This window comes from Pinus tabuliformis, chromosome 6 (assembly GCF_031772625.1).
Source record: "Pinus tabuliformis cultivar Carrire ecotype Pingquan chromosome 6, CPIR1, whole genome shotgun sequence".
NCBI lineage: Eukaryota > Viridiplantae > Streptophyta > Pinopsida > Pinales > Pinaceae > Pinus > Pinus tabuliformis.
The window spans coordinates 1,014,336,343-1,014,350,166 of record NC_142292.1 but is presented as its reverse complement, the minus strand read 5'-3'; the positions used below and the strand labels follow the sequence as shown (position 1 = coordinate 1,014,350,166).

The 13,824-nt window shown below is 36.0% G+C and overlaps 1 protein-coding gene across 1 annotated transcript in view; it reads left to right on the top strand.

Moving 5' to 3' along the window:
• Positions 1-13,361, top strand: part of LOC149262427 (Mitochondrial glycoprotein family protein) — a 28,852-nt gene extending 15,491 nt beyond the window's left edge. Inside the window, exons 2-3 of the mRNA XM_089424548.1 lie at positions 12,174-12,514; positions 12,704-13,361. Of these exons, the coding sequence (XP_089280674.1) occupies positions 12,174-12,514; positions 12,704-12,884 (522 nt within the window). The 3' untranslated portion in view covers positions 12,885-13,361. The remainder of the gene's footprint in view (positions 1-12,173; positions 12,515-12,703) is intronic.
• The last annotated feature ends 463 nt before the right edge of the window (positions 13,362-13,824 follow it).

Sequence of the window (13,824 nt, the reverse complement as noted above, 5' to 3'; positions counted from 1 at the left end):
AAAGAAATTTTTATTTTTGTGTGGCCTATGGCCCATAAAAATTTAAATTTGATTAAGGTCTTTTGATTTTTATTTTTTGGTCACATTAAAAATTTTCATTTGCCACATTAAATTTGCTTCATAAGCTTAGCACTTTAAAAAAATTTACCTAAGGGATAATTAAATTCTAAATCTAAAGTTCCTTGGTGTCTTTTTGTGTGTTAAGTGTAAAATTTTAATATTTATGATAGTGATTTCTCTATTGTCAAGTGCGATTAGTGTTTTAAACATCATATTGACTATAGGAGAAAGATAAATTCTTCTAAGATCTGGGATTTAATTGCTAGAAACTCTTGCATGATAAAGTTTTGGGTGTTGACATTTAATTGTTCATGATCACCGGGAGCTGCACTGCAGAAGATGAGGGCACACAGAGGAGCAACAGATCATGAGGATGAGGCAGTCAGGCTTGTAGCAGGGGTACAACAACAGAACGAGGGGATTTGAATGGAGATGGAGCAATGCTTTTTGTAGGGGATGAAGGCTGCAACAAAAAAGACAAACACAATCTTGGACAACAACAATGGAAGGGTTGCTTTGGTAGCCGATTTTTTTTAGCAGCGTTTTGCAGGCAGTGAATGGGAAATGGAAGAACGAGGGCAAAAGGAGGGTCGCTGGAGCTTAGCAGGGGTGAGCAAAGGGATGGCAACAATGGAGTTGTAGAAGGGTTTTCTTAAAAATTTCGAAATTTTCTGCGAACCCAAAAACCCAGGCAAGGTATCGAAAAAAATTCAACAAAGAAATGGTAGCCAAAAACTTAAAAAATTTTCAGAAATTTTTTGATTTAAAATGATGTGTTCCTTTGCTTCAAATTTATTCCTGAAAGCCTTATGAAAATTTCCAGATCCAAGAAATTTTAAACCATTGGACTGCAAAAAATTTGAATAATATCCCTGGAAAATTATGTTGATAAACCCCAAAGATTCAGATCTTACCCTCCAGGGCCGAGATTTGGATTCTAAATAGATTTCTTCCTTAGATCTGTAGCTGCACGACAACAAGAAAACATCCAAACGATATATACAATGATAAAAACTAAAATCCAGAAAAACCCACGTTAGAAAAATAATTACAAAATTTACAAACTGCAGGCTCTAATTAGCCAAATCTACCATTATGCCACACAAAGAATTAAATTTCTAAATTTTAAAAGAGGTGCTAACTCAAAACCCTTCATGTATCACCAATAAAATCTTATGATAAGCCTGAAGCTAATTTAGCTAGGTTCTTTCTGAAACACAGATGAGGAGGTGGTTGGTCCAACTGAAAACTTCCCCTAATGCTCAAGGATCTAAAATCAAGATTTCCCTGCAAAGCTCGATGAGCCATTAGAAATAGAGCGAGAAAATAATAATAAAACTCAAACAAATAGAGATACCTGCTATTACATTCGAAATTTAGATTATTATTCAAACCCCAACGACTGAGCAAGGTACCTATACTCAAATCACTCTTTAGAAACTATCATCAATGGCTTTAGAAAAAAATTATGCATGAAAACAACACATCTTACAGTATTCCCATGAAGAGTAGCACCAACAGAACTTAACCAGAAAGTCTTTCTTTATTATCCAGAAAAAGATTACATAAGAGCTTCTTGCTAAGTACACGACTCTAAGGTCAGATGGATCGACTGACAAATGACTTCCTATCTAAAGATAAATCCTTCAACGACTAGTTCGAGTGATCCTTGTCAAAGCAATATTGACTGTTGATGAAGATTAAAATTTCTTTTAATCTCATCCGTCGAAATATTTAAATATTTGGGGAAATTCGAAATTTTTCATTAAATGCATTTTAATTAACTCAAAAATAAAATTTTTGAGTTAATTTCCCAAAAAATTTGACTTTGACTTAACCCCCAAGGATCAAAGGTTTAAAATTTGGCAAAATAATTGATTTACCTTAGTTCCGGGACCTTTTAAAATTTAATTTTTTAGGACCGACGAATTTTTCTTTTGGAGAATTTAAATTTACTTAGGACCTACAATTAATTAAATTTCTAACTTAGGATTTTAATTAATTTTTTGGCCAGAAAATTTAATTAATTAATCTATGAGGGGATAAATTATTTTTCGAATCCTCGAGACACTTTACATCCTGATTTTCATATTTTTTACGTCATAAGGGAGAAAACCCATTTGTAATAGACCCTCACAGACTATCCATTTCTGTGTTACAAATATAATCCAACGAACCAAACAATTTGTAATAAAATAACCTAACCAAATAGTTATGATTATTTCCAAATCAATTTTACATAGACTCGATCTAGAACAGTAGGACTTGCCTAAGATCCTAGCGACAAAATCCATTCCAGCTTTGGGGTAAGATTGGAGGAAAACTTTGCCAGAATAAGGATAAGTCAAATCCTTCTTCTTTCTGCACTATAACTTCCAGCACATGGAACTCTGTCTTCCGACACTTGGCTCCTTAACACTTCGTCTTTCTTCTGCTGCTTGTCTAAGTTAGGAAACCCTAGAATATTAGGGTTTCTTTACTCTGTTATAGATAAAGTCTTCTTCGCTTTCCTTTGGATCCCTTGTAGACCTAGATAGATATTTGAATGAGGCTATTCATACTGCTGCCTCTAACTGCTGTCAAATTTGTAAGTGTTTTCTTGCTGCACGTGTGGACAGGAGCCCTAAAACAATCCTCTTATCCTCGCTGATTGTTCTTCCTTCTTCGCTGGAGAGAGAGGCCTTGTAGGCCTAGTTTGCATCCAAGAACAGTGAGATATGATGACCAGTATTTTTCTGCTGCTATAACTGCAAGTAGACCCTTTCCCTTTCGCACGCGTGGCTGTAGGTTTACCCCATAGACAGTCCTTAACCTTCAGCTTCTTTTCTCCTTTCCTTCGTTGCCCTAGAGGGCTTCTTTTCATCCTTCGTTGACCTCTTTTTCTTGCCTTATGCCCTTGCTGATTTTAGAGAGAATGCGTTGTCCTTTTGAGGAGTGGACAACCTCTATAAATAGAGGTCTGTCCCTCCTCTTTAAGCCGACATGACTGCCCATTAGGCCGACTTACAGTTTGCACTATTATTCAACTTTTATTCATCGTTTTGCTGCTTGGAGGCTTCGTTGATGCTAGGACAGGATTTGACTATGCTTGGAGGTGTTCCCATGACCTTGTATGATGACATACATGATGTAACATGCCCTCAAAGGGTCTCATCATAATTACATTTTGACTTTGACTTTCTAGAAGCACTTTAAAATGTGCTGACGTATTTTCAATGAGCGAGAAACTCGTTGACAAATACTATAATTTTTTTTTTCTCTTTTCTTGAATAAATACAAATATCAAAATTACATTTATGAAGACCTAGCGTAGTTACATTTCCTTCAACAACTTCCCCTTTCATGTACTTTGCAAGAGCTTGAGCTTCTTCCTTTGGAGGTTTAGTGATTGAACCCTTAACATGATCAATGACTTCATTTTCTATGAGGATCAAATCAGTCCTCTTCTTCCATGCAAGAAAGTTTGATGACCCAACCAATTTGTTGCTTTCCTTGCAAAATGAAGTCATTTTGATAGATTCAGATGTGGACATAAAGATACTTACTTGTGAAGATACTCCTTGATGACAATATCTTCAACTTGATGCCTTCTTGATTTTGATGATGATGTTGATAATAGAAGATGTCTTCTTGATGAAGATGTCTTCCTTCAAAAGTGATCCTTCAAAGAGAGGGAAATCACTTTGATTCCTTGATGATGATGACAGTGCTTCTACTTGCTTCCCTTGGATGTAGGGACTTCAAGATGCTTCAATTTGTAGTCCTTCCTTCTTTGAGTAGAGTTAGGGTCTTTGAGGTTTTCTTTTTCCTTGAGGTACGGTTTTGATGTCTTCTTTAGTAACTTCCTTCAAGATAATGATGTAGTCTTTGTCCTTGTGGTGCCTTTGAGATGAGTGATCCTTCTTGATGATTGAAGCTCTTGATGATCCTTTAGTTTTTCGGCCCTTGAGTGTCCTTCTATAAGCTGCCATTCCTTGTCTTTTCACCTTAGATCTAGTACCATGTTGAGAAATCTGGGGGCAACCAGTGTAGGTGATTTCTCTACTTTTGATAACTGTATGTTGTATATTTTTACTTCACTTTATTATTAGTATTTTTCTTCATCAAACTACCAAACCATAAAGAACAATAAGACAAAGGACACACGATGTAGGCGATCAGCCAAGGCCAAAGCCTTTTCAATTGAGAGGAAAACACACAAGAATTCTTCTCCTCTTATAGAACTTCAATTGACGAATTCCAAGATCTACGACCCTTGACCAAGACCCCTCTCAAAGACAAAGTCAAAGCTCCACCTTAATGAACTTTTCTTCCTCCAAGTCAACGCTCGTCAAACTTGTCCCACTACTTAAGATTTCGGCCCTAGATCAGAATTTTGGCTAGCTGTTGCAGACTTGCAATTTCAGCTTTTTTTTTGCAGAAATCCTAGGTCACACGTGTGGCTTGGAAGTGGACAAAATTACCTCCTTTCTTCTTTGCTTGACTTGACTTCACTTCCTTGAGAATTCGACTTGTTAGAGAGACCTTTCTTGAACCATAAGTCTACCCTTGAAGACGACTGCAATTTTGTACTTGTTGTTGCAGAAGGATGCCCTAATTTACTTCGCACGTGTGAGAAGAATACCCAAAAACAGTCCTAGAAATTCGATTTCCTTTTCTCCTTGTCCTCTTCTTCTTCGCACTTTTCCTCTTCCTTGATTGAACTTGTGTGAGTGATGAGTGAGTCCTTGAATGAGGCCGAGTCCTCCTTTATATAGGCTTCTTGTCCATGTTTGTAGGCCGACTTGTAACTACCTTTAGGCCGACTTGTAACTTGAGTAGGCCAACTTGTTCTTTGCACCATGACAAGGTCTTGGAGGGTCTTTTGACTCTAATTTTGACTCACATAATTTTCTTTACAATATGTAACATGCCCAAGAAGGGTCTTTCATACATGACAATGATTTTCTTGACTTGTAGACTCAATGACAAGCCCTAGAAGCTCTCAATGGGAGCTTGACCTATAAAATAAATTCCCTTGAGCATGAAACCCATGCCTCAAGAGTGACAATAACAAATTTATTTTTCTCATTTCATTAAATACATAAAATCATGATTACATTTGACATTATGAAGACTGAACCTAGTTACATATTTCAACACACCATTCACTTTTCATCACCTGAAGATGAGAATGCACATGTGATGTCCAGAATCACTCCTCCTCAACTAGAGAGGACATCCTTATTCTCCCTTTTGATTAGAGCATATATCCTTGCTCCTATTCAAGGAGGCTCTTTTTGCTCCCTCTCAAAAATAGAAAAGATTCCAGACTTCCTTTCAATATTGGAAGCCAACACCACAAGCCTTACAACTTGTCTTCATGAGAGTACCAACTACTTGATCTTTATAGCTATATGGCTCCGTCTTACTTCTGCATCTCTTGCATCGAGCTTGCTCCTTTTCGAGGTATCATGGAGCCATCTTCTTTTTTTTTTTTTTAATCTTGTGATAGGATTCAGGTCTGGCTCTTGCTCATCACTTTCATCTTCAACATCACAAATGTTGACCCTTTTCGATCTTTAGACTGACCATGGTTTCCTTATGAAAGTGATCTTCCTAGTTGACAATTAGGTTATCTTCTTGCACTGCTACCTTCAAGATGAACATATCTTGACTTCATTGGTTCCAGGTACTAGATATTGAGCTTCCCTCAATACTTTTCATTCATATAATTGAACTTGCCTCAACTGTCATTATGTATTCTTGCAACATTCTTCCAGGTAGCAAAATAATATGTTAACCAGATAAGCAACAATTAAGATCAAGCTTACCTCATCATGATGACCTTCTCATACCATCAACATCCTCATTGTCCATCTCCTCTTGAAACTTCCTTTTATGCATCAGAGTGCCCAAGGATCCAACTTGATTACCAAGTTAGAAATTATCTTAGGAGACTATATTGGATGTTAATCAATGTTGTATATTCTAGAGAAAGTCTTAATTCTTTATTCATCGTAAGTCAAATCCTATTCCTTTCAAGCATCATATATATCATACTTAAGCATATTTTATGACCAAATTTCCTTTCTCAAGATTCTATATATATGAATCTTATACAAAGTTTGCTTTCAACATATATTTTTATGCTTTCATCCAATCATCTAGCTATATGCCCTAAAGTGAGCTTGCAACCTAACCCATTGCATTTTTTCATCCCTTTAACAATATTATTTCCACATTACATGGAATGTATATTGTCCTTGTCATGATGCCTTTTTCCAAGGACCTTCCAGAATGATGGTCCTTCCAGGATCATAATGATCCACTTAAGCAATATGACAACCTCTAACGTAATGTTAGATAATGCTTAGATGAATATTATGCAAAAATGGTCTATTTATCTATCTAACTAGATTATTTCTACAAAGCAACTTACTCATGCAAACTCTAAATATGCTACTATCATATGCTTCTCTTTATGATGTTATGCAAAACATATTATCCTGAAGGAAAGATTAATCCTTATAAAGAACCTGACAGTCAGTGAGCCTTCTTTAATAGTAAAGATCCTTCACTTCTTCCTTCTTTGTCTTCTTACGTTCTCCCACTGCCTCAGCTACATGAGCTTTGCTTCTTTCCTTTCTCTTGTTGTTTTGTTGGCTTGGACAACCCCTCTTAAAGTGTCCAAACTCATTGCACTTAAAGCATTGAACCTTGGACATGCCTTTCTTCTTGGACTTTCCAAACTTTCCCTTCTTCATCTTCTTGACTTGGGCTAGAAAGACTTGAGACTGCTCATCTGATCCAATGTCATCTTTTACCTTGTTCCTTGATTTTTCCAAAATGCATTGAGCCCACAACTCATCAGAGGGGGTCGAATCTTTCTTGGAGTAGATGCTTGTTGCAAAGATGCTCCATTCTGGTGGCAATGCATTTAGTACACATATGGTCACTTCTGAATCAGAAATTGATTCCCCAAGCCCTTGCAGATGGTCTCTTAGATGAGAGACTTTCATGAGAAAGGATGCCATTTCCTCATCTTTCGCTTTCTTCATTCTGTATAACTTATTCTACAAAGACATCTTTTATCCTGATGTACTTACATAGTACAAGTTCATTGTCTTGTCATACATAGCCTTGGAAGTTTTCAAGTTTCCAACAAATGGAACCTTTAATGGATTCAACAATGATCCTTTGAGCCCTTACTTCCCCTTTCTTGTATTTTGCTAGTTCTTGTGTCTTGTCTTTGCTAGGTTCAATAATTTCCCCAGTAACATACTCCATTACTTCTTGTTTTGTGAGTATTAGGTCAATCCTTTTCTTCCATGCTAGATAATTTGATGCTCCAACGAGCTTATTGCTCTCGTTGCAGAAAGAACCCATATGACTTGTAAATTCAAACATGATGTAATAATATGATACTTGATAACCAAGATTCTCCTTGATGATGTCTCCAACCTTCTCGATGCCTTAAATATCCTTGAAGAGACTTCCTTGAAAGATTTTCCCTAGGATTCCTCCAACAACAACTTCCAAGAGTGATGAATGATAAGATCCTTTGATGCTTCCTTTAAAGAGGTCTACCAATGATTTTTTAACTAGATCCCTTCAAGAGACAATCCTTCTTGAAGTCTTCTTATTTGGGCTTTCCTTGAGAGTTTCCTTGCTTCCTTCCCCTTGACAAGTAATTCCTTCTAGTGTCTTTCTAGCTGCCTTCCTTGTTCACCTTCGCTCTAATAACATGTTGGAAAATATGCAATGTGGCAACTTATTACTTCAATTTTCCTTAACCTAAATATTTGCTTGTGAACTTAGTTCTTTAGTTAGATCTTTTCATCAAACAAATATCAAGAATGTAATAGTAACAATAGAGGACACAAAAATTAGGCTCTTAACTGAGGCAAAACCCCTCCAAGGGGAAAGCCCGGTAAAATCTTCTCTTCTTATAGAATCTGCTTCAAAATGAGACACAAAGACCCAAACCCTAGACCAAGTCCTTCTCCAAGTACCAAGTCAACCCTTCTTTAAGTCCTTTTTTGATTTTGTACCAACCAGCTACAAACTACAACTTCGCCCTGCCAACTTCAATACTGCAACTTTGATCCCGCAATTTCGGCCTTGCAACTTCTATGGAAACCCTAATCTAACCTCCTAAGACCTTCCTAGAGCAAGACAACTCCTCCCAAGGCCAATGAGGTTAAGGTAGGGTATTCTTCCTTTCAGCTACAAGATACTGCACTTCGACCTACTGCAACTCTAATCTGCAACTTCAACCTTCTTCTACAACACCAAAAACCCTAGAATTTCACACGTGTGAGAGAGATAAAGCCCAAAATAGAGATTTTTCTTTATTGGATTCTTCTTGCCTCCTAGACCTTCGCTCTCCTTTTCTGCTTCTCCCAGCTGTAGATCGAACTTCCTTCTTGATAGTTCAGACTTGTGGATGAGTGTGTGCTAAATGAGGTCGAACTGCTTCTTTATATAGCCTTTCCAGGGAGTCAAATTCCCTCCTTTAGGCCGACTTGAAGCTACGAGGGCTGACTTGTACTTTTGGAGTTTCCAAGTCTTTCTAGACTCAAAATAAATTATTTTTCAAATTACATTTTGTTTGGAAGGGTCTTATAAACATGATGTTGACTCCTTTGACTCATGAAAATAAATCTCAAGACCTAACAACCCTAGAAGTATGAAGAACTTGCTTTTACCTAGAAGACAATCAATAATGAGCATGAAACCCATGCTTTAAAAAAATAACTTTTTCTTTTCTTCTTTTGTTTGTTACATAGGATACATATTGAAATGAGTACAATGATGATGAAGACCGAAACTAGTTACATTTTCATCAAGATCCACGATAAGCACCCATGAGAAGAGTTCACATCACATCTAAGTCACCAGTTTCCACAGAATTGAAACAAAAAATTTGACATTTGTTGAACTTTAAAGCAAATCGAGTAAATTTGGAAAAGTTTTCTGAAATTTGAAGAAGAATTCCAAAACTAACACAATGTGAACTTATTGGGCATTAAATTTGTCTAATTTTGAATCTATCCAAGAAATTATTATTAAAAAAAAGCTTCGTGACAAGCACTGTGTAGATCTGCATTTTCGTCTTTTCTTACATGTACATTGTTTTTCCTCCCCTAGTGCCACATTCATTATATTCATTTCTTCGTGTTTCCATGACTCTGCATATGTTATTACTTTTCAGTATTTACATGCTCTATGTTGGGTTTTTTTGCTTCAGGCTCCAAACTTTGTTTGGCGTTTACCCTGGGTTATACTCCCATACACCAAAACACAATTAGTTGTAAAAATGCCAATGTCCCTTCCATCATTAAGGCTTTGTGCACCCAACATTGGCTTCTTTTCTTCTAGGCTGCAGACTCATAGTTTGAGGTTTTAACCTAGGTTACTCCCATACACCAAACCACAATTAAAAAAAGAAAAACCTCAATGTCTCGTCCGTCCTTCCATTTAATTCCATGATTTGTGTGCAAAAGAAATCAATGTTCCCATTACTCATTCATTCAATCTCATTTTGCCCACCTTGAATTAAAAATAAAATGAATCATCCTCTATGCGTTTTGTAAACACACAAGGTCGCCATTCTTTCTGTGTTTTATTTTTTGATTGCATGGTGTGATAGTGAATATTGCAGTGAGCCGTTGTTCTAAATCTTTAATTATATATGGCTTTACAGTGATAATTTCTCAAAACCAATACCAGAGAAGATGACATGAAATATATATTTAATAATGCTATTTTTGTTTTTGTCATATATTATTAATGAGTATATTGAATTTTATTATATATATTTCTTAATTTTTAAATTTTGTAATATGTAGAACTCAATGCTGAATTTTATTATTAAAATTTTGAGTGTAATTTTTTGTCAAACTTCAAAGTCACCAAACTCAGATTCGAACTCGAACCAAGTGACATAGCATCACTTCCAAGATCAACCCAAGACAAGTCTTTTTACTAGGCCTCTGTTGCGCATTAGAGATAAGAGATCACTAATGAACAAGTGTAATAATCCAAGTGTGACAATGATCCAAAGGCAATCAAATCCCCTTGTTGTATGAGGGTAGCCAAGTTGAATTTCCTCAAATTAGACTAAAAAACCCTAAAAATAATTAAAATCCATGATACAAGGTGGATAGGACAGAAGCTGACCACCAAATATAGCTAAATCAATGAAATAACACAAAATCAAGCCTCAGTTAGCCCCCACGTGAGCTAAATGTCCTCCGAAGGTGACATCATCATCAAAGGTTACTTGTTTTTGTAAGGTTAGAAAGGTGATGATCTTAGTAGACCATCTGAATTTAAATATATATAAGAAATATCTAAGCCATATCTGTAATTCCAGGAAAAGTGGAATGTTGATAGGGCAAGAGACCTGCTTTGATTTTTGAAACTGTAATAAGCTGTGTATAGCTGGGGCCATATCCTATTTCCTTGATGTAATATTTTTTGTTTTTGTCAAAAAATATAAAATATAAAGAAGCAATACATAACTGGCTGGGTTTTTACAGTAGACCCAAACTAATGTCCTAAAAAACATGAAGTTTATACTTCTTTCCAGATAATTAATTTCACCTTGACATGATTCTGAAATTTGAATATTTATCCTCATTTATAAATTACAATATAAAGGAAGAAGCCATTACATTAACAGACTCTTGAGCTATGTAATCTGGATTAACCTATAAATGCCATCAGAAGAAAGAGGGCATTGCCATCACTCTATCATGTTGAATTTTGTGTAAGTAGCTCATGGGGACTGTGTCTTCCAATTAATCTCCTGCTAGTCTACCAGCATACTACCAATAAAGTTAGTAGATGCTGCAATTGAAGCGGAGGCTAGTTACATTAAATCGTGACCAATTTTCCAGCCTTGCACCAGAGGCACAGCTCCCTATGCATCTTTTGCTGCCAACTCTTATAAAAAAAATGTAAGTGAACTGCACAAAATTAATGCTAAAACATGTATGCTGACAACTAATGAAGATATATATCTTCCATGTCAGCAAAAATAAATGAATGTGGCACCCTGATTATTACATCATATTGCATAAAAACAGCAGTGTGGAATCTGTTTCTTCCTCTTAAACACCTTAACATTGGTAGACAAAACAACCAAGAAATGATTTGTTTTGGTTTAGTTGATGCAGGCATAAGTTTATTTATTGAATGGTTTGATTGTAGTTCCGATTCATTTATTGTTTTTATGATGCTCTGGGATTTGAGAGGGGGAAGGTTTAAGAATATAATGGAGCTTTTAATTTCTAGTTTTCAGAAATTTGCTAGAAATTTGGTTGTTCTGAGGTTGCTTTGTTGGGTTGAATAAATGCCAGATCAACAGCACATCTATTTTTGATTTTGTTTTCAGCTTGTGTCAAGGACCTGAAAATTTTGCTAGATCAACTGTGCATTTGCTTTCAAAATCTGCTAGTTGGAAATATTGTTTTGTATTTTAGCTTTGTGGTGTTAGGGTGTTCTGAATATGGTGCTATTAATTTGAGCAAAGTATGGACAGAAAAATCACTACCCATATAAGAAATGAATGTTGTCTCATTCAGGGAGGTATCTTATAGTCAAGTTATTTTTCGATTCTGCATTGGTTGGTAAGTCGAGGAAAGTACCAATTAGCCATAAAGGTATGAAAACATAAGATTTACACTGTTAAAATATTAAACCATGGGTGGAAGCTATAAAATAAGGCCAATCATATTGGGTTATAAGTTATAGCTGATTACTTGAATGGGTATAACAAATTATGTGAGATCTGCGGAAGTATTAGAAATAGATACAAAAGAAAAGGGGGAAGGAAGCATGATGGCGTGATCACAATGGAAGCTCCATAAGAGCTACCTATTTTCATTATGTAAGATTTTTGCTGGTGAATATGGTCAGTGGGATTGTTACTTGTGGATATAGTGAGCATTTCGGTTACAACTTGTCCTCAAATAAGTTTCTTATGTAGCTGGCAATTTTAAAATTTTAGATGCAGTGTGTTATAGTGAAACAGACCATTATATTTATCAAATTCAAGAAATCTACAAAATAATGTATTATGCTAGCAACATAAATTTATTCTAAGTTGTTTCAGGGTGTTGCAGAAAATAGGCCCTCCAAAACCATTCATTGTTATTAAAGGTGCACTGGACACAGATGCCCCAGTTTTGTCAAGAACTTTTAACAATGAGGAGATTAAAATCTCAGTGTTGCGTTTATCAGTTTTTGGACCAAATGGTGAAGTGGATGACAGCGATGAAGAAAACTTTAACCAACTTTTTTTGAGCGTTGCTATTTTAAAGGGTGATGAAGGACCTGCTCTGCAGTTCATATGTGATCTTTATCCCGACGCAATGGGCATACAATCTGTAGCTATCAAAGATAGAAAGGATATCTCAAAACAGACTTTGATCATTCCTCAGGGTTACGAGGGACCTAGTTTTCAGTAAGTAGGCTCTTCAACCTTATAAATGATGGAAGCTTTCCTGAGTTAATATTAGTCTTCTGGAATTTTATTGGATTAGCTTTATTACTCCAGCTAATTTCTTATGTCAGATTAAAGTGGCATTTGATTTCTAGATCCATTTGAAAATTAGTCTAGTCTAGAATCTGATACTGTTTGTGTACACTGTAGGGATCTTGATAAGAAACTCCAGCAAGCATTCCGCCAATATTTGGAAGAGCGGGGCATCAATGAGAGCCTCTTTCGTTTTCTCCAAGCATGGCTTTATGTGAAAGAACACCGAAATCTAATGCAATGGTTTAAAACTGTTGGCACATTCATCACCAAACAAACAGTACCTGATAATAGTTGAAGAAACTTCGTAGGAAATGATTCATCATATAGGATAGTTTGCAACTTTGCACAGTTGTAACTGGTTCTCTACATCAATGAGTACAATTCTAGGCCCTGGTTGGAATTTTTTTGAAGAGCATGTAATGTGAGAATTGTGTGGGGTTATTTTACCAGGGGACTGAACACTGCTGGTTCAGAAATCAGTGTGGCACATTAGTATAGTAAAATGTTTGTGCTGTCATTTAAGTCCTCTCATTGCCTGATATTGCTGTTTGGCCAAAGATTCCGTATTACACCGTAGACAGTCTTCCTCCGATGTGCCTGCAAATTTGGTGATATTCCCATGGAAAGAGCCCTGGGTTAGATTTGGGGTTGATAATTTAGATAAAGAGATTTACATTTCAGTAATTATGGTCATTTAAGTTGCGTTCCTTTCTCAGTGCAGAAAGTAATAATGATTTACCTAATTGGAAATACAACCAAATTGCTTGAATCACTTTTAGATCTCTATCTTGGTTAGTTTCACCTGCTATGTAGCAACTGGAAGTTGCTTTGTTGATGCTAAATAAACTTGTTTCAAGTGGCTATTTCTTTGGAACAAGCTTCCGTATGGATTGTTCTGGTTAAGAATTGGATTAATCTAGTGCTTAGAGCCTATGGAGATCCCAAGGCCTTAAAACACGTGTTTTAATAATGCCAATTCTTTCTTGTCTTTCAGCAAATGTTTAGGTGGATATGGAAGGATATATTGACTGTAAAATCCACATAAACTTATACAAATTTTTGAAAGCTGTGGTTTTTCTCTAATTGTATGGAACTGATCCTTGGAGTTGGGGAATCTGTTTTCGCTGTTTCCCAAGTTCTAGAAGTTATGGAATACGTAAGAAACATTGCTGGAACTTTCAGAGTTTTGGAAGCTATATGTAAGAAACATTGCTGGAACTTTCAAGAGTTTTGGA